This window comes from Lissotriton helveticus, chromosome 3_2 (assembly GCF_964261635.1).
Source record: "Lissotriton helveticus chromosome 3_2, aLisHel1.1, whole genome shotgun sequence".
In the NCBI taxonomy this organism is placed as follows: Eukaryota; Metazoa; Chordata; class Amphibia; order Caudata; family Salamandridae; genus Lissotriton; species Lissotriton helveticus.
Window position 1 is genome coordinate 256,930,092 of NC_136062.1, and position 21,896 is coordinate 256,951,987.

Below are 21,896 nucleotides of genomic sequence, written 5' to 3' on the forward strand. Positions count from 1 at the left end.
TTCATCAGGTCACTTTTGGTGGGGAGATATGATCAACTGTCCTAAAGGCCTCTCCAATGGAGTTTGCAGGTCTATCATCGTTTGAAGGTAGGGATTTGCTGGGATTGTGCCCTTTTCTACCCCTATTTTTACACTTTTAAAATAAGATGGTAATTTATTGCTGTTTTTAGAGCCTATGCTCTTTGTATTAGGAATAAAATTAGGAGTCAAATCTGTGGAAATAAAGGGTAATTGCTGAATACAGAATGTGCAGACTCCATTTTACCATGTGATAGAGGTTTGGTGTGGTTTCGCATTAGTGGTTGCGGCTCATCACAATTTATCAAAAAGGAGAAGGGTCCCCATTAGCGACAAATCCTTTCGAGAAGTCTTTAGAACTTCGTTCTGCAGTGTAGTCATAGGTTATCCTCCATCAGCAGCTGGACCTTGTTTATCTAGTTTGCAAGCTTTGGGTTTTGACCATTTGGCTGGCATGATATGATCCAGCAACTTAGCTGGTGACCTCCTATTTGACTCTTTCTCCTTTATACTTTTACTTCTTTCACTCCCACTACTTTACTCTTAAAACCACAAGAAAATGATGGAACTAGGATACTTTGTGGTGAAATGTGAAGCTGACAACTATAAAGGTCTGGGATCCCTGAAAATGGTCACTCTGGACATAGGGGTAGGCTAGAAAAAGCAAGATAGCCTAGGAGACCACATATGACTGGCAACTAAAGAACGGCTAAAAAATTAGTTTCATGTTTCTTTTAAGCACATTCAATTAAGCCTACCCGTCCCATCCGGGGTGACATCTTCGTCCACACAGTCTTTCAAACTGAGCTGGACCACAGATTACGTCAGCTCATTTCCAGTGATGTGATATCCTGATTTAATGTCACGATGTCACTTCATGCGATGCTATTACACAAAAAAGCATTTTTTAAACTTGGAAAATCCAATTTTTTTCAGCATAGAACGTTGTTAATCCAACCCTGAAATAGTTTGATGGATTTCATATTAAATAAGCTGTAGAGGCATAGAAGTATAGGGTGCAGAATGGACACATGGAATATATTTTGTCTGTTTACATTTTTATGCAGCGATAGTGATCTTACCGAATAGGAAGTAACTGACTTGACATGATGAGCAGAAAGTTTCATTCTTGCAGTCAAAACAAGATGGCGGGCAGGAAAAGCACAGTTTTCTTCCATCATCTGCGTACGTCTTTTGAGGGCAGTGTCTATAGCATTGATGTCGATATCTATTGAAATAAAGATCACAAGATTTATAGCAGATCCACAACATTTTCCCTAAAATTGTTTAGTTGGAATAACAGGTGGCATGGTGGGTAAAAAGCGATGGACGGGTTCTGCCCCACTCGTTACCAGTGGCTGAAATTAATCGAAGCATTCCACCCACCACTTTTTTGCTTTGCTTTCCTCAGTGTGACAGGGATGCCCAGATGTGAGTCAAGTTTACACTTTCCCACAGGACTCACTAAAAAGGCATAACTAGACTGCAACTGGTATAATGTTCCTTCTGTCCCTGTTCTGGCAGTCTGGTTGGACTGTTCCTCATAGAGCAAGACTAAGGTTAATTTAAGTAGGATACGAATATTGGAATGTTGAGCGCTCCATTGAAGAGAATGGAGTGCTCCGGGCTTCTAATGGGTGATAGAAGCCCGGAGAACAACATTCCGATATCTTTTTCATTTCATAGCTGTTACTGTGAACAAAGGCCCCCCAGAGTCCCCTCGGGCTCCGAGAGGGCTTTGTATTTACAAATTTGAACAGTCTGCCCTCTAGGGGAGGAATTTTCTAATAGCCTACGAGCCCTCCATAGCAGGCTTTACCGGCCATTAAAGACCCGCTCATTTGTTAAAGGCCCTCGCTTTCAGCTTGGGCCTTTAACGCAGGAGCGGGTCTTTAATAGCCGGTAGAGCCTGCTATGTTGGGCTATAAGGCTATACTCATTCCTGTTTGAAGTGTCATGGTAGACAAAAAAAGATGGACTGGAATGCGACCCCTAATATTTAAGCCTAGTCCAGCAATAGAAAAAGAAAATGTAAAAGTTCTAGATTCCAATAGCAGGTAAAAAGATAAGTGGTAACTGAACATGAGTTATGAGTTACCAGGCGTACCACCTAGACCGCCGTTCTGTACCGCTGGTGCTACCCTTACTTCCACGGATTTTCAAGGACATAAAGGAAATTGCAGGAATATCTCTGTTTACGTTCTGTTACTGTTTTTCTTGCTTGTCCTATAAACAGCATCTGCAAATAGGAGAATACTAAGGAGATAAGGGTGGAACAAGAGGTTGATCCTGCGATTTCATGACCAGATGTTCAGCAGGCACCAGATCTTCCCACCTGCTTTGATGGCTGCAGTAAAACATTGTGATTTCAAGTTACCTGTGGCATTGCGACTTTGAGGTCTGCAGCGGTTGAAGGCAATGCAATATCCAGTGGTATGCTGCCTGTGGAAGGTAACAGAGGCCTCTTGCTATATTTAGCTCTCTAGAGCAGACTAGTCTTCTTCTGTGAAGCAGCAGTTCTCTGAAGGGACAGTCGGGCTGTGACTGTGGCTCCATGGTCGGCACCGAAAATGGAAGCAAAGCCCTGCCAGTGGTGCCCAGTGGACATTGTTCCTCTCCCTGTATGGTCTTGTGAGCGGATTTATCTGTTTCTTATCAGGATTGCTGGAGTGGTGGCAACTCAGGACAGAGGGAAGCATGGAGCTGTGAAGTTCCTTGTGGTCTAGCGGGAAATGGTGCCAGGATTATGACCCTTTTGGATTCAGAGGTGAAAGGGATAGGGGTGGAGAAACCATGACCATGTACTGCGGTTTACATCGCTACCTCATTGGCCCCTCGTGATAATCACCTTACAGTGAAACTGTAGGCTCTCTAGAGTGTTGCCATTAAGGAGTATGCGCCACTATGGCTCTTCATGGCAAAGATTATGGGCCCCGAGGAGAATGTGGGTCATGGTGTGCCATTGTTAGAAGGCTTTGGTTTCTAGCCTGGTACAAACATTTGAGAAGATTAAGGTAGACTGGGTATGGGGTGGAGAACTTACAGGGTTGCTGCAAGCCTCAACTTTATCCTTCGTCCTTTGTGGGCTGGGAGGACCTGCGTTGGGGTGTTTGAGAGGCTCAGCATTCTTTAGAGCATTCCTTTTGACTTTTCACTAGGCCATGTCTATGGGACATGATTTGTTGGAATTGACACCCATTTGCATACTGCTCTATCGTGGTGCAACTTGCGCCTCCTATGATGGTTGCTGGGGGTTGATCCTGTGGCACCGGGCCACCTTGCCTCACCTGATGATGTCCAAGTGGGACCCGGATCTGCTGCTTCTTAACAGGGTACATTCTGACAACTTGACTGCAACGTACAACACTCTGGAGCACTGTACCTCACTGGCAATGATTCCCATAGTGCCACAGAAAGCCTTTGTCACATGACTTTATCTTGTGCTAACGTGCATTACTATCATACTGCTTAAGCCAAGTGTAAAATAGAGAAGGTGCACTTGCCCTTTTCAATTCCCTTTTAGCAGAGTTCTTCAGATCCCAAATCCCATGGGTACAACTACAGATAGGGCAAGTTAATAAGAAGAACACAAAGCTACTATTTGGCCAATATGGTTGTCTAATAGGCCCGATGAAGCACCCATGACCAAGCCTGGTATTCAATGAGTAGACCCCTAGCACCATGAAGCCTCTCACAGAAGTGGTCTGGGCACTGAATAGTTCTAGCATAATGTTGATTCTAAAAATGAATCCCATGAGTATTAATTAAAAGTATACCATTCCTCTGTATATCCCGTCGAGTGGAGAATGTATTACAATGCTGTTGGCTGCATTTGGTGCATCTGTTTTTCTTGCACTACCTACAGTATGTATGCCCATTGTTTCGGCATTTTGCCTCTTTTCATGCAGTTTGCCATTGTTTAGATGTCAGGATACATGAGGGTGCCAGGTAGTATTTTTTAGGTTGGCTTCATATTAATTTGGGCAGAATGTGGATCGTAGTATTGCTGGCCTCATGGGTTTTGCCATACTAATTACGTGTGTGCGAATCGTGGAAGTGCCTATTGCTGTTAGTATGTTGAATGCTAAACTCAACATACTCAAAACTACATCAAACTGGGGCGTTAAATTAATGTTCTGAGAGGCAATCTAAAAAAAGAAATTGTAACCCAATTTCTTCACAGACACAAACCAAACCTAATGCATTAAGAAGAAAATAACTGACCCTTATAGCCACTCTACAGAACTTAGGTCAAATTACACTAGAACACGATTATTGGTTATTGGGGTACCCATCCTCAGCAAGTGTACAGGAATAAATCCACCACGTCATCTGTACTTAGCATGATTCATAAATTCTATGCCATAAACGCACAAAAGGGCAGCTTAAGTATAAATGCAGGCAGATGTATTTCTTATTTCTGTGAGATGCAAGACTGTAATTGGATTCAATGGAGTCTTGTATAGATATTTACAGCTTCTAAATATAGGAAGTACATGCACTCCCAGAACTAAATACTGCAAGCAGAATGTTTCCCACCAGGGATGAAGGATTGTTCTCTCTCCGACTGGTTATGTTAAGTGGAGAAGTGTGGCTCAGGGGTTAGAGGCAGCAGACCGGGAAGCTGAGATCGGTCCTGGACCAGGGTTCAATTCCCCGCCTCGGCGGGGTCTTGGGCTAAAAATTCCACGGACTCAATAATTCTCGCCCCGGTGCCTCCTCGACTCACGGGTTCACACTCTGCGACTCTGGGCAATAGCTTGCTTAATCTCCACAACGGCCCCTCGTGGCGGGATGCCTGACTTTCACCTTGTGGATACCCTGCTATCTCACAGGGGAATACCAGGAAGGGTTCCCTAAGCAAGCGCCGGGACACCCACTGCGGGTAGCTGTGCGCTATATAAGCTCAACTACATTTACATTTATGTTACAACAGTATGAGAGCAGTATTGAATAGACTAAGGGTGCTCTTTTCTTTATTAAAGATCACTAGACAGATGGGTTGGTCCTGATGAGACCCACTGTTTTAGTCTATAGGGTCGAAATGATGAAACATCAGGGGTGTCATTTATGAACTTTTCGTAGAACTAAGAGTCATGTACTTTTACTGTACTTTAGCACAAAGAAATTGAAAAACATCCAAAGGAGCCTTTTATGTATATATGTTTAAACACACTTATCATGGAATTTCACTGCACCCTCTCCAATTTGTTTATAATCAAACAATCAACCAGGATTCTTATAGAGCGTGGCTAATTGCCAATTAGGGTATCAAGATGCAGGGGTGGGCGGTTTCTGTAGTTCAGTCGAAGAGCCAGTTCAGTCGAATAGCCAGGTCCTGAGGTCCTTCGTGAGGCAGTAAAGGTGATTACCTGAGATGTAGAGGAAGAGACTTCCAGGTCTTTGTGGCGAGGTAGGAGAAGCATCCTCCTCCAGGTGTTGTCTTGCGAATCCATGGGATAGTGGCCAGGGCCATGTTGCCGGAGTAGAGGTGTCTGGTGGGAGTGTAGAAGGAGAGGCGGTGGTTGAGGCATGCTGGTCCGATGTTGTGGAGAGCCTTGTAGGCATGCAAGAGGAGCTTGAATGTGATTTTTTGTTGATCAGTAGCCAGTGGGAGTTTCTCAGGTGACCATCAATGTGGTTGCGGTCGGGAATGTCCAGATTAAGTCTTGCGGTGGTGTTCAGGATTCTTTGCAATTTCTTTTGGAGCTTCTGGGTGGTGCGGGTGTAGAGTGCATTGCCATAGTCGAGTTTGCTGCTAACAAGCGTCTGGGTGGCCATTCTTCTGGACTCAGAATCTACTTAAAGATCTTTCAAAGCAGGCGGACGTGAGGAAGCAGGAGGATGAGATGGGGTTGATTTGGTCGTTCATTGAGAGACAAGCGTCAAAGATGATCCGGGCCCAGGGCCACCCCCCCCTGGTCCTGCTGACATCCTGTATACCGCATCTACCCTTCGCTACACCTCCACTCAGTTGAATGAATGGAACACGGGATTGGGTATGTCTTGTCAAGTATTGCCGTCTCTAAAACATTCAATATCCACATCCATGTCATGTGTAGGCTGTTCTTTCACGCTGTCACCTCCCCTGCCTGCGATAAATACTACATCCTACTTACCCATAACTGCTAGTGCCTCTTTACTAGCGGCACAGTATACTAGAGCTGCACTTATTAATTCGCGTTCCCTCCCCAAACATAGTCTGGACATCAGGGAGAGCATTATTAATCACGAATTGGACATCTTGTTCATCACAGAATCATGGGGAGATGAAGCATCAGGGCCAGATTTTGTGCAAGCTACCCCTGAAGGTTATAGCGTAGCTAGACAAGATAGAGCCTCGGGCCGAGGCGGAGGCCTGACCATTATTTATAGGGACATTTATCGTGCTAAATTTGAGCCTATTCAAAGTACCAGTTGCGAAGCCTTCGCATTTACTATTAATCTTACTCATAAACAGGCTTTTAAAGGAACCCTGGTGTACAGGCCACCTGGGCCGCGCACTAAATTCCTAGCTGCACTTACTGAAATTATGGAATCAGTAATAGAATCCCCGACTTATACAATTCTTGGGGATTTCAATTTTCCTTTGGAAAATATGGAAAATAAAGATACATTCCAGCTTATTACTGATATGCAGGCAATAGGACTGCAGTGGCTGGTGAAGGGCCCCACGCATGAAGCCGGACACACGCTGGATGGCCTGTTCACTAATGACCAAAGCATTGAGCTGGGAGCAATGCTACCTCTGATATGGTCTGACCACCAAGCCATTACTTTTAGGATTCGGATGCTACCACTCAAATCCCCTCAGACTAGCGTTAGAGCATCAGTGGGGGCGCGGATGTGGAAAAATGTCGATATACCACATCTTTCAAATCTACTGTTGTCATCAGCCCCGGAAAACGGAGGCGATACTGAAACCATGTCCATTAAATTTCAGGAATGGATCTCAAAAGCAGCGGACGAAGTTGCACCTGAAAAAATCTATCGCCCCAACAGAGCGACTCCTTCTGCTTAATGGTACACAGAGGAGCTACGGCTCCAGAGCCAGTTCTGTAGAAATTTAGAAAGGCGCTGGAGAAAGCACTATAGTCTTTCGGCTAAACAAGAATATAAAAGTGCTCTAGTAATATATAAAAAAGCCATTAGTATACAAAAGAATCTGTTCTTTACTGGTCGAATTGAGCACGCACAGAACTCAGCTAGGATGCTATTTCAAGTGGTGAACTCTCTGTCCAATCCTCCAGCTGGATCTACAATAGAGATTGCTTGCACCTCACTAGCCACATTTTTCACCACTAAGGTAATGGATATTTATTCCACCTTCTCCAAAGAGCTGGCAGGAAGAACTGCTGATTTAACCATTCAACCAGCACTGAAGTATCCTTCCCTTACTCAGTTTCAGTCAGCTACCGAAGATCAGGTCAATGTACTTATTGGCAGGATTAAATCAGGCTCTCCTTTGGACCCATGCCCTCCGACCATAATGAACCAACTACACAATGTGGTTACTCAGCCGCTGACCAACATATGTAATACCATCTTTAAAACCGGTGTCTATCCACAGATCTGGAAGAAGGCTATTGTTAAACCTTTGATTAAGAAGCCTTCCTTAGACCCTACCATCACTTCCAACTACAGACCTATTGCCTGCCTTCCCTTCCCTGCCAAAATAATAGAGGCAATAATGAATAAACAGCTCTCTGAGTTCATTGAACAACATAAGCTCTTGGATGATACTCAGTTCGGGTACCGGAAGGAACACGGAACTGAGACAGCATTGTTAAAAGCCTCGGATGAAATTCGAGAGATCATGGATTCGGGAGGCGCGGCAGTGCTTATCTTGTTGGACCTGTCTGCTGCCTTCGACACGGTCAACCATGTCATCTTGGTTGACCGTGTCGCAGCTCTTGGAATCAGTCATCTGGCTAAAGATCTTATAGCCTCTTTCCTAGTCAATCGCAAACAGGCAGTCAAACTGGGCAACTACTACTCGCCCACTTCTGAATTGCTCTGTGGGGTCCCTCAAGGATCCTCGCTAAGTCCCACTCTTTTTAATATCTACGTTGCGGACTTGGCGAGGGTCATTAAATCTCATGGGATGCGATTGACTACCTATGCGGATGACACCCAACTTGTGTTGGCAGTACACAAGAATGGTCCAGTGGTGGCAGCTAGGTTTCAGGAGGGGCTACTGGATGTACAATCATGGATGCACAGTAACTGCCTGAAACTTAATGCAGAAAAGACCGAAGTGATGACCTTCGGTAAGATCTCCCCCGAATGGTCCTCAACATGGTGGCCCAGTCAGATGGGCTCCCCCCCGGTTCCTGCTGTTAAGGTTAGGAATTTGGGAGTTATCTTCGATAACAAGTTATCATTTGGTTACCATGTAAACAAGGTGGTCTCTGCTGCATTCTTCGTGTTGAAGAAAATAAAAAAACGTATGCCATATCTGCCTGCCTCGGCAGGGAAAACACTCATTACCACCTTAGTGTTTTCAAAGCTGGATTATGGAAACGCTCTCTTTCTTGGTACACACAAATACATTCTGAATAAACTACAGTCTGTGCAAAATATGGCAGCACGGATCCTACTTAATATCCCCTGGCGACACCCCACTTCAGTAGCCATACGCCATCTACACTGGCTAAGGGTGGAGAGCAGAATCAAATTTAAGGCGCTTTGTATCGCCTATAAGGCCATCCATCAGATTGGACCGAAATTCCTAAAAGAAGCTTTTCAGGTGTACATACCTGGAAAGGATCTAAGATCAGCGGCAAGCTGTTTATTGCATGTCCCCCGTACAAGAACGGCCATATGGGGAGATAGACGTTTCCTGGTAGCAATTTCCAAACTGTGGAACACACTCCCCTTGCATATTAAAACAGCACCAACACTCATTGCCTTTCGCAAGGCCTTGAAGACATGGCTATTCAACCAATAAGTTTATGCTCTGAATTTTTGTGCATCCCAGAGTATCTCACTGCGCCTAGACACCCAAGGGTAGTAGTTGCGCATTAAAAATTCCAAAAATAAATAAATAAAATAAATAAATGATGGTCTGTGAGTGTGGGGGGGGGGCGCTCCAAGCTCTACGGGCCACCAGGAGTTGCCCAGGCAGCGGGCTTGGTTCCCACGATGAGGACATTGGTTTTGTCGGAGCGGAGTTTGAGGCAGCTGTCCTTCATCCAGGTGGTGACTGCCTTCATCGTTAAAGTTGTTCTTTGTGTCAGTAGGTTCGTTGGTGAGGGAGAGAATTAGCTGGATGTTGTCAGCATAGGAGACGATGTTTAGTCCGTGGTTTGTGACGATGGCTGCCAGCTATGCCATGTAGATGTTGAAGAGGGTGGGCCTGAGAAAAGTGCTCTGAGAGGCTCCGTAGTTAATTTCTGTAGGTTCTGAGGAGAACAATGGAAGACTGGACTCTCTGGGTTCTCCTTGTAAGGAAGGAGTAGATCCATTCTAAAGCTTTGCCGTGGATTACGGCATTGCGGAATCTTGCGTAGAGGGTGTAGTGGGAGATGGTGTCAAAGTGGCAAAGAGGTCCAGGAGGATGAGGGCTGCGGTTTCGCCTCAGTCAAGAAGATTGAGTATGTCATCTGTTGCTGCGAGGAGTGCAGTCTTGGTGCTGTGGTTGCTTCTAAAGCCTGAATGGGAGATGTCAAATATGTGGTTTGTTTCAATGAATTTGGTGAGTTGGGCATTGATGGCCTTCTCAATGACTTTGTCAGGGAAAGGGAGCAGAGAAAAGGGTCTGTAATTCATGTTTTCCGTCGGGTCGGCAGAGGGATTTTTCAGCAGGGGGTTGATCTCTATGTGTTTCCAGTCTTCAGGGAAGGTGGCGGTTTCAATGGAGCAGTTGATGGTGCAGCAGAGTGTGGGGGCAATGGTGGCGCTGGCTCAGTTGAAGCTGTGGTGGGGGCAAGGGACCAAGGGGGCTCCAGAGTGGACGGTCTTCATAATGTGTTATTGGTGGAGGGTGTTGTCCAGTTAATCAGGGTTGGCTGGGATATGGAGCATTTGGGTGTAGTGAGTGGGTCCAGCGTTGTGAAGCCGTGGTAGATGCCTGTAATCTTGCGGCGTAAGAAAGTGGCAAGGTGGTCGCAGAGTGCTTGGGAGGGGGGATGTCAGTGGCATCCATGCTGAGTTTAGTGAATTCTTTGATCATGGTGAAGAGCTCTTTGCTGTTGTGTGTGTTCCTAACTCATGTTATTATACTGAAATAATAGTAAATGTATTCTGGTAGTGGACCTTGTGTGTATTTAAATTGCAGAAAAAATTATGAGAAGTACAGATGACAAGGTAGATATTATTTGAATACACTTGCTGAGGAATCAAAGCTAATGTGCTCATGTTTCAAGTGAACCACCTCATGAGAAATTAATGTAGTAGCAGGCATAAGAGGTCTCCTTCATATAACCAGATTACATGTTTACACCCCCACCAGGATCTATAGGGAGCGTATGACTAAAATGGATGGCATTTTGGTTGAAGTCCTGAATTCACTTTACAAAATCGGGGACGATCTTAAAGATGTCATTGAGATCAACCAAGACAATCCGGGTATACAGGGCCACACAGGGTTAGAGATATTTGTGAATGCTATGTGTCTGAGTGATTTGTGGTAATTGAGACATTGAAATGATTGTCAACACTCCTTTTTTCCAAGGTCTCCAACACAACACCAAGGACAGATTACCTCTGCACACCTTGTGATACTTGTGATCAAGGTTTCAGCTTTTGGCAGGGCAATTTCTAACCTCCATCTTTGTGGTTTACATCGGGAGACCACTATGGTCCAGTGAAATAAATACAAATATAATTCACTGGAACTCTATTATGTGGTGAAGGACCACCTACCCATGATGTCCACTGCAAATAGTCAATTTAATTTGGGAGAAACATTAATATCGGTATTTTTGGAATGGGGATGTCAGACCTGGTCTCAATCCCTGACAATCTCGGATCTGAACTGCTAACATGGAACTCTGCAGATGCTGGCCAACATTAACAGTGTCCCGGGAGGATTTAGGGCGAATACTAAGGGGATTACAATGGACACTGCCAAGATGCACTAATTTTGAGCACAAAAAGCCTTTGAGAGACATCTAGGAAGGCTGTGAAAATGACAACATTGGTTATCCTCTGCAAGAAAGCAACCAGATAGGCAGACACAGCTGACAATGCCTAAGGTGCATCATCTATGAAGATTCAGAGATGCCTCTGATAGTTACTGACTACAATAGGAACCTTTGAACAGTTCCTGGAGGTGCTTATAAACCCCAAATGTCTTGATTCTGACCGGAGGAGTCTTAAAGACAGCCTGACTATGGCAGAAGGTGAGACCGCTGTCTAACAATTGCTGTTTGGCTATTGGATTTCTATCAGTTCTTGAGGATCCAAAACTTCAGAATGGAAAGATCTATCAGCGCACATGATGTCACTCCTGCGTCCTCTGGTATTTTAGTGATTCAACATCCATTTTCCCCGACAGTGTCACAGAGGACATGGGACCTCTTAGTAATTGTGATGGTAATTTCTATATATTCTCCTCTACTGGACAAAATCCAAGCCGGCAGAATAAAAAATAATATTCTTGAGGCAGAAGTTAAAAGAAATAATTGTTATGCCTCTTTTTCAGCCAGATAAACGGCTATATTCTATTTATAATGCAAGCTTATTCAAAATTATCCTCTTCAAGATTCATGGCTTTCATTATATAGGCACCAAATGAAAGACATAGATTTCCGTCAAATGCACAAATATACCGGCCTGGCAGAGGGATAAGCCCCCATTAATGTCCGTCTGTCACCTAGAGACCACCTGACGTCTAGAGTGCGCATCGCTTTATCTGTCCTCTTCAGACACGCAGCCTTCAGCAGGGAGAGACAAATTGTCCTCCGTGACCCTTTACTGGTCGTTAGTTTTGTCAATTTCCTTATCGCTGTTGGAATAGTCACATGAAAAGGGAATTGTTCACCGTTTTTCTGTCACTAGCACAAAACGCCAAGAAAATAAATAGCATTTAATTTTTGAGTTTGAAAACATCGGAACCTATTTTTACAAATGGGAGTGCCAACAGAAAATAAAGCAGCTACCAAAGAAAGAACGGGATATTTTTACTGAACAGAAATGTCATCATAGGTTAGAGAAAACTGCCCAGCTCTTCACAATTACTGCATATTCTACACCCTGTAATCTACTACATGATTACAAGTGAGGCTCCCGATTTTTAGTTTTTGCAGATGGAGACAGAAAACAATGTTTTCCTGCCTGCATTTACTTTTTTAAACAGAAAAATATAGAACATAAGTCTTTTAATCCTTCACTACCTGTCATTCAGGCCATTCAGACCAATCTCTGAATAGATTGACAACATGGAGATTTAAAACAAAATGCTGAAATGTTTTAATGACTTTAAATGTGTACTTGTTTGTAGTATAATGCAAATATTTCAACATGAGAGTATTAAAATATCTTAGAATGCAAAAACGCGACATACATCAAAGTAGGAGTGCATGTTTATCAGTTAAATAAATACAGAAGCATACTAGTTATGAGTTGCGTTCATGAAACACAAAACAGTTTTGGGTAAAAACTAATAAGGGCAAACAAAAAAGTTACAAAAAAGTTAAACTACCAAAAACTGCAAGCCCTGATTACAACAGCCACATTAAGGGAGAGCCAGCCGCAAACACCACTAAGAGAACCACCTAAAAGGCTGCATTCAGATGCGAACACCAGGAAATAAGAGACACCCAGAATACAAGCGCTAGTATACTGCGTCGAAGGAAGCTCCAACAGCTGCAATGAGACCTTCTTGATCGTCAAGAATTTCACTCGCCCTCAACCACTACCAACAACATTGCTGCCTCCTAACATCTCTGGGATAACCTATCCAACTGATTTCACAGGAAAATCACAAACACCTGACCTAATGGACAACCCTAACCCGAAATGACTTAGCAGCAATCATGTGGACCATCAACTCAGGGGCCCCAACAGATCCATAAACCTACCACATCTACAACCTGGGAAAATCACCAATTAGCACCAACCTGACCCACATCATTAACACATCCATCATGCTCGCCATTTTCCCTAATGAATGGAAACTTGCAGCATTCAGCGCACTCCACAAGAAGCCTACAGCTGACCCGACTGAACTGAGCAACGTCCGACCAATGTCCGTGTACCCCTATCCAGGCAACGTGATTGAGAGGTCTATCAACAAGAAACTCACAACCCACCTTGAACTTCACCATCTTCTGGATAACGCACAATCAGTATTCTCAAAGAACCACAGCACTGAAACAGCACTGATTGCGGCAAACAACGACATTCAAAACATCCTGGACCGAGGAGAATCAGGTGCCCTCGCCCTGCTCGACCTCTCCACAGCCTTTGACACTGTTTCCCACAACACCCTCACTGGAAGACTCCATGAGATTGGCATACAAGGACCTGCTCTCAAATTAATCTGTTCCTTCCTCATGGGAAATACCCAAAAAAGTCAGGCTGCCACCCTTCACATCAGAGACCTAGAAACTGATATGCGGTGTCCCAGAAGGATCGTCCCTAAGCCCCACTCTTCAATATATACATGACACCGCTCACCAGTATCATCCAAACACAAAACATCATCATCTCCTATGCTGATGACCCCCATGCCCTTCTCATCCTGACGGACAATACAAACACCACCAGAACAAACTTCACCAACCGCATGACGATGGTAGAAAACTGGATGCGAACCAACGACCTGAAGCTCAACTCTGACAAGACAGAAATACTGGTCTACATCAAGAAGACCCCCCCCCCATGGAATTCCAACACCCACCCAGCATCTGGATATCCTCATGGGTGTCTAGTGTTTTATGCAAATCAGCTAACATAACATCACATGACACAAACTGCAATAATAAAACACACCAAACATTTTTCCATAGTGACATTTCTGAAAATAGCATACAGCATATAACCTAACCTAATTGAAGGGTCAAAAGTTAAAGCCCAAAAAAATTAAGTGCAAAAACATCAAAGAAATTTACTACCTTAAATACCGAATTGGGATCACCGATCTGAACGCTGCAGACACATGGGTGAATTCCTCTAAGCACACAAGCCTCGAAATGTATGCTCCAGATCTGCTCTTCCTCACAGAAACACGCCTAAATACAACCTCAGCACTGTAAGTTCTCTACAGCCATCCCTACTTGCTACAAGATCACCAGGCAAGACCATTAGCATAAACCCAGGGGTGCAGTTGCCATCATATTCAATGATGTCATCAGGTGAACCACCTACAAGGACACCCCCACCAGCTACTTGGAACATCTCACATTCAAGATGTGCATTACTGCCAAAATTTCCCATCACAGACTTTGTGCAACACCAGCATCTCATCCTCCTCGGAGATCTTAACTTTCACCTAAAAAAACACACCAACACAAACTCTGGCCTTCAAGAAAACCTCAAAAGCCTTGGTCTCACCCAACATGTTACCAAAATCTGGAGACCACTTGGACCCGATTTTCTCCTCGATCCACAATATCACAATCAACAACCCAGTGACTATGACCTAGACAGCCCACACCCTCGCCAGTTTTAGTATACCCATCCCACACCACCACAGGACTACCACTACCACAACCTCATGCTGCAGCTGGAAATTCACAGAGTAGAGAAGTGAGCTTCTGCCATTTCCATGCACTGGCCAGACATCAAGAACCTTAACAGCTGGTTCACAGCACGTGTCAACACCCTGGATCCCCTCAAGCTCAACCACAGGCCCGCTGGTACATAGAGGGCTGACAAAACGCGACTGCAAGCAACTGGAGCACAACTTAAGAAAGTCAAGTCACCACAGATATCAAATCAGCCCTGAGACTCTACCACCATCAGATACAGCTCTTGCAGAACACACCTTTGGCATTAACAGCAGCAAGGAAATCTTTGCCATCATCATAGATTTCACTGAACCTTCTTGCTTCCTACACAAGAGATTTGCCACAAGGTCTGTGAATTCTTCTGTAACAAAATCACCTTCATATACAGCAACTTCGCCCCTCAACCAGAGCCCGTCACCATCATAACACAACTTCCCATTGTGGTGAAGGACGAACCCTGACCTTGTGACCCACAGTTGCAAAAGTCAAAACAGCAAGTACTAAGAAAACATGCCACCTGGGGGCCCCATCTGATCCTTGCCCCCACCACACAGTCACCAAAGGATGCCCTCTGGTTACTGAAGCACTAACATTTATCCTTAATGCCGCCAACGACTAAAACACATTCCTGGACTCTTGGAAACATCCTGGAAACATGCCCCTGCTCAGAACACCATCCACTGACCCAGCTACACTTTCCAACTACAGACCTATCTCCCTCCTGCTATACTCAGCACAGGTCTTAGAGGAACTAATCAACGTATGCTACACCAACCACCTCAGAAACTATCGAGATCTCAATGTTATACAATCCAGATTTAGGCCCAACCACACTACAGAAACAGCACTCATCACCTCCTCTGATGCCAATCACAATATCATTGACAGAGGATGCATGGCAGTCCTCATTCTCCTGGACCTTTAACATTGTCTCATACTCAAACCACATCAGGCACCTGTACAAAATCAGTATCCAAGGACTAGCTCTCCACTGGATCTGTTCCTTCTTAGCAGATAGAAGATAAGCTGTCACCCTGGCAGACCTATCTCATCTGTGGAGTGCATCACATTCACTGCTCAGCCCCAACCTCTTCGTACATGATAATTCTGGACAATGTTATGGGTGCCAGATCCTCTACTACGTCGAAGGCATTCAATTCATACTCTCCCTCTCAGACAAGACCCCAGCACAAGAAACACGTTCGCCTCCTGCATGACCGAAGTCACTAACTGGATGAAAGCCAACTGTCTCAAGTTCAATACCAATAAGACAGAAGTAGTGATCTTCACTAGGAAACCCCCACCATGGGACTCCAACTGGTGACCAGCCAAACGTGGATCCACACCCACACCCAGCACCCATGACAGCAACCTTGGAATAATCAACAGCAAACTGTATATGATCACGCAAGTCAACACCATCAGTGCATCCTACTCCCTCATCCTGACGATGCAGAGGAAGATTTTCAAATGACTCCCAATCAACACTAGAAAAACTCAAGGCTAGTAACCACCAAGTTGAACTACAGGAACAGCCTCTACATCAGGATAATCAAGCAACTCTCTAGTAGACTACAAATCACCCAGAACTCGCCAGACAGACACAACTTCCCACACAAAACTCACAGCAAACCTCAAGAAGCTCCACTGGATTCTGATATACAAGCACACCCATTTAAAATTGAACACACATTATGGGTACTACCCAACTTAAGCCCCACCTACCTGAACAGTCTCATTTCCTTCCACGAACCAACCAGACACCCCGCTTCACAGAAATCCTACTTGCACACATCTCTAGCATACACAGAGCAAGATTAGGAAGACAGGTTTTCACTTACATCGCTCCTATACAATGGAACGGCCTCCCACTCCACACCAGAACCCAGCCATGGCCCGTGGAGGGAGTTGCGGTGGGGCAGGCAGGCGGGGGTGGGTCCGGGTGGGGAGGTGATAAACACCGGACAATTAAATTAATAAAACTAATTTCGTTCCGTGCCCTGCATCGCAAAAAGGGGTGCAGGGCGCGCTCAATCATCCAGATTCCAATGTTTATCACCCCCCACCCTGCCTCTCCCCCGCCCCGCCTGCCTGCCCCACCGCAACTCCCTCCACGGGCCGCGGGCTGCCAGAGCCCTCTTGAATTCTACAAGAAGCTGAAGACCTGGCTTTTCAATTATCCAAGCTACCAAAGGCAGAGCTAGACACACACCTGCTCAGCACCAGGATACTTTTCCAGGTGACAGTGTGCTTTAAAAATACAGGTAACATAAAATGTAGTCCACGGCAATACTCACAGACACTAATCTGCACCAGTGGAAGAACCTTGTGTCAATTACTTTATTGGGTTTTTAACAGCTATATTTGCATATCCAGCATATCATTCAGCTGGTGAGAGAGGGGAATGTGGCTCAGTGTGAAAAGCACTTGCCAATCCCCAGACATAAAAAGACCATGGTTGTCAGGACAAGAATCAGCTACATGAATATGTCAGCATCCAAAATCTGATCACATGTTGGGTGGATATGCCATACAACATACAACACTTCTCAACTTCCATTGTGAATGCATAGAAACCTAACACAGGCCTACAGACTGCTATTACATTATCTGACTGCTGCATCATTTGTTATAGGTGTACACACAGTCCACTTTTCCACTTTTTTTTTTAGACAAGTTATGAGAGTCCTACCCATAGTGGTGGCGCAACAGTTTGCATTTTCCAGACACTCAGACGATGTGTGGCTCGGCAAATGTTTATACAACTGGAGCTTGTACAATGCCCTAGGAGCCATCAATTGGACACACATACCACTGCATAAAGCAAGACTTAGTGAATCCTTTGCCTCCCATATCCTATGGAGACACACCCTTCACTCAAGACATGGCTACTTGCTAAATACACCAGACCCCTCCTTTACAGGAGGGGGAAAAGCGTAATGCTAGATTCTATGTCAGCACATTTTAAGAGTGACCCTGTCAGGTTACCTAGCGGCTATATTGGTGCAATATTAACACTCATGTGATCAATTCGCACATACATAAACATGTCTGTGATAGAGTAGTGTAAGACCCCTCTGCATATATACCTTGTAGAACTGGCTGTTCTTGGATACAATGGGAACTTACATTGGCTTGTATATAAACTTTTCTACCTTAGAACAATTCCAGGGGGAGCTTATGAACCCCAAACGTCTTGATTCTAAACGGGTGAGTCTTGAAAGACAGCCTTACTATTGCACAGGTTGAGACAGCTAACTAACAATTGCAGTCTGGCTATTGGATTTGTATCAGTTCTTGAGAGAAGCCAGAGGTCCGATGAAATTCAAGGGGGAAGCCATATGGGCAGATGTTCAATTGAACAGTAGCAGCAATGAGCATCGCAAGGCGCTAAATTGTCATAAAAAGATTATCAGTACTTGTGGAACAATATTGCATTTGCAAATGTAACATGAGCTCACATATGTTTATAAAGTACAAGAATCAACCAATCAAGTGTCTTGTAAAGTGTGACTTCTTACCCGTAAGGGTCTCAAGGTGCTGGGGTGTGGAGGGTGGAGGGGGTGGAGGGTGTGGAGGGTGGAAGGGTGGTTAGGACTGCTGATCCGTGATAGACGCTGTGATTCAGTCGAAGTATATCATATAAATTCTCTGAAATGCTTCTTCCGAGTTCTCATTTGTTCATCCCCTATGGGAGTCTATATCTATCCACTGACCCTGTTTTTCTTGAGAATCTGTCATCTTTAAAAAAATATATATATATATTTGTTGTATCAGATTAGTAAACCAGAACTTCATCACGGATGATCAGGGGCAGCTTTCTAAAGACTCTCCTGGTCACATATCCTAATTTTCCAGAGTCTGGCAGTTTGTATTGGTAAATCTACGTGGGAGCTCTGCTCATGTTTACTTCTCTAACGTCAAGACATAAATCGCAGGCAGTGTGAATCAGACAGCCTTGATCATTCAAAAATTAAAACACACAAAAACGCCCTTGGTAAGCAAAGTGATGAGCCCGACCCCTAGTCTCCTAGCTGCTGGACATGCTCTTTTGGCACCCATTCCAGCTGTATCAGCTTGGGAGTGATTTTTCGGTCATAGCCTTTCTTTCAGAGCTCACATCGTGAAATGACTCATTGTCAGTGAAATTGCTCTCCCACCCTCGCAGCTCCACCATTAAGTGAGGTGTCCCTCCCCCTGCACTCTTGAGTGTTGGTGATCGAGGCCCTCCTCCACCCGCAGGTTTCCCTGCGCCTCATCCCTGGTGGTCCAGTGGACCTCTGTCTCCTTTCTCTCACTCTGCTCCTTCACTCATTTTTCTACCCTTTCTATCTTTCACCTTTCTGCACCTTTCTGCATCTCTGCTCTTTTGTGCCTTATTTCTGCCCATTTTCCCTTTCTCTCACTCTGCTCCTTCTCTCATTTTTCTACCCTTTCTATCTTTCACCTTTCTGCACCTTTCTGCATCTCTGCTCTTTTGTGCCTTATTTCTGCCCATTTTCCCTTTCTCTCCCTCTGCTCCCTCACTCGTTTTCACTCGTTTTTCTACCCTTTCTATCTTTCACCTTTCTGCACCTCTGCTCTTTTGTGCCTTATTTCTGCCCATTTTCCCTTTCTCTCCCTCTGCTCCTTCACTCGTTTTCACTCGTTTTTCTACCCTTTCTATCTTTCACCTTTCTGCTCTTTTCTGCATCTCTGCTCTTTTGTGCCTTATTTCTGCTTATTTTCCCTTTTTTCTTTATCCCTTCTTTCCTCCCTTTACCTTTCCCCGCCGCTGCTGCCCCCGCGGCCCCTCCCCCCCAGCGCGACAGGCCGAATCAAGCTCCTTTCCCCGCTCCCGCCTCCCAGCTGTCCAGCCCTCCCCAACCCCTACTTAATGGCGGCCACTGCGGGGACAGGCGAGCAAGACCACTGACTCATTGTCAGTGAAATTGCTCTCCCACCCTCGCAGCTCCACCATTAAGTGAGGTGCCCCTGCCCCTGCACTCTTGAGTGTTGGTGATTGAGTCCCTCCTCCACCCGCAGGTTTCCCTGCGTCTCATCCCTGGTGGTCCAGTGGACCTCTGTCTGCTTTCTCTCACTCTGCACCTTCACTCGTTTTTCTACCCTTTCTATCTTTCACCTTTCTGCACCTTTCTGCATCTCTGCTCTTTTGGGCCTTATTTCTGCCCATTTTCCCTCTCTCTCCCTCTGCTCCTTCACTCGTTTTTCTACCCTTTCTATCTTTCACCTTTCTGCACCTCTGCTCTTTTGTGCCTTATTTCTGCCCATTTTCCCTTTCTCTCCCTCTGCTCCTTCACTCGTTTTTCTAACCTTTCTATCTTTCACCTTTCTGCTCTTTTCTGCCTTATTTCTGCTTATTTTCCCTTTTTTCTTTATCCCTTCTTTCCTCCCTTTACCTTTCCCCGCCGCTGCTGCCCCCGCGGCCCCTCCCCCCCAGCGCGACTGGCCCAATCCAGCTCCCCTCCCCGCTCCCGCCTCCCAGCTGTCCAGCCCTCCCCGACCCCTACTTATTGGCGTGCCGCTGGTGCACCGAAGGCGCGTCAAAGGCAAACACGTCTGCGCCCGTCCGCGACCCGTCCGCGACCAGCATCAGGAAGTCTGGACCTCCGCCTCGCCAACGCTACGACCCAGCAGCACTCCACGCACTCAACCCAGGCTGCAACAACAACTGCAAGCTAGCATCACCGGCCGACACCCATGGACCCTTCAGCTGTCACCGCTGCCGGCACACCTGCAGCACCGCCAAGAACACGGATCCAGCACAACCCGCCCACAAGAACACAACCGAACCGAAGACCCTGCGATGCATCCTCCTCAACGTCTGATCCCTCCACAAACACGCCACAGAAATCTGGGACCTCTTCGACAGCACCACCCCGGACGTAGCATTCTTCACCGAAACCTGGACCAACACCACCTCGGGACTGGACATCGCCATCGCCATCCCCCAAGGATACAAGATCTCCAGAAAGGACCGCCCCACCCACCCAGGAGGAGGAATCGCCATCGTCCACAAATCCAGCCTCCGCCTGAGCACACTCCCTGACGAGTCTACAGAACTGATGGAACACCTTCACTTCAAGATACTGGCCAGCCCCACCGCTGCCCTCCGAGGAACCCTCATCTACCGACCCCCTGGACCCCGCGGACCCTTCGCCAACTCCATCATGGACATTATCTACCTGCAGGCCATCGCATCCACCAACTACACCCTGCTGGGAGACCTCAACTTCCACCTCGACAATCAACTGGACCCCAACACCACATGCCTCCTGGACAACCTCCACAACATTGGACTCTGCCAGATCGTGACCGAGCCCACGCACTCAGTAGGACACACCCTCGACCCCCTCTTCACAACAGGAAACTCCATCACCTTCAGCCACACCACCGAACTCCCATGGACCGACCATCGTTGCGTCCACTTCACCTTCAGAACACCCACCATCCACAGACACCAGCACCTGCTTCCACAAAGAAACTGGACCAAAATCACAGACGACCAGCTCACCTCCTCACTCAACAACTCCACCCCAACCATCACGGAAAACGACGACCCCAACACCGCAGCCCGAACCCTGCATAGATGGATCTCGGACAGCACCAACACCATAGCCCCCCTCAAGAAAAACAACAATACCCGTGCCAAGAAAGCCAGATGGTTTACCACCGAACTTCGAGAGTCCAGGCGCACATGCCGCCGCCTCGAAAAGGCCTGGAGAAACACCAAATCCACAGAAGCCCACAACAACTTCAGAGCCGCCACCAACGCCCACCATCAACTCATCAGAGAAACGAGGAAAAAAGCGATTGAAGACAGAATCTCCACCCACGCACACAACAGCAAGGAGCTCTTCAGCATCATCAAAGAGTTCGCCCAACCCACCAGCGAGTCGACCGACATCCCTCCCTCACAAGACCTCTGCGACAAACTCAGCACCTTTTTCCACCACAAAATCAAGAGCATCTATGACAACTTCGACGAAGACAACCAACACACTGAACCCTCACCAACCACCCCCGACACCGGAAACCAGCGATTGATGACTGGACAGCCCTCACCACTGAAGACACACTGAAGACAATGAAGTCAATCCACTCAGGGGCCCCCACGGACCCCTGCCCCCACCACATCTTCAACAGAGCCGCCGACACCATCGCACCCATGCTCTGCCACACCATCAACCGCTCCCTGGCGAC

The 21,896-nt window shown here is 46.1% G+C and overlaps 1 protein-coding gene across 1 annotated transcript in view; it reads right to left on the bottom strand.

Annotated features, from left to right (window-relative positions):
• The window catches only part of LOC144826284 (proprotein convertase subtilisin/kexin type 5-like), a 567,967-nt gene that overhangs the window by 479,696 nt on the left and 66,375 nt on the right, over window positions 1–21,896 (bottom strand). Inside the window, exon 4 of the mRNA XM_078684635.1 lies at window positions 1,101–1,246. Coding sequence (XP_078540761.1) covers window positions 1,101–1,246 — 146 coding nt within the window. The remainder of the gene's footprint in view (window positions 1–1,100; window positions 1,247–21,896) is intronic.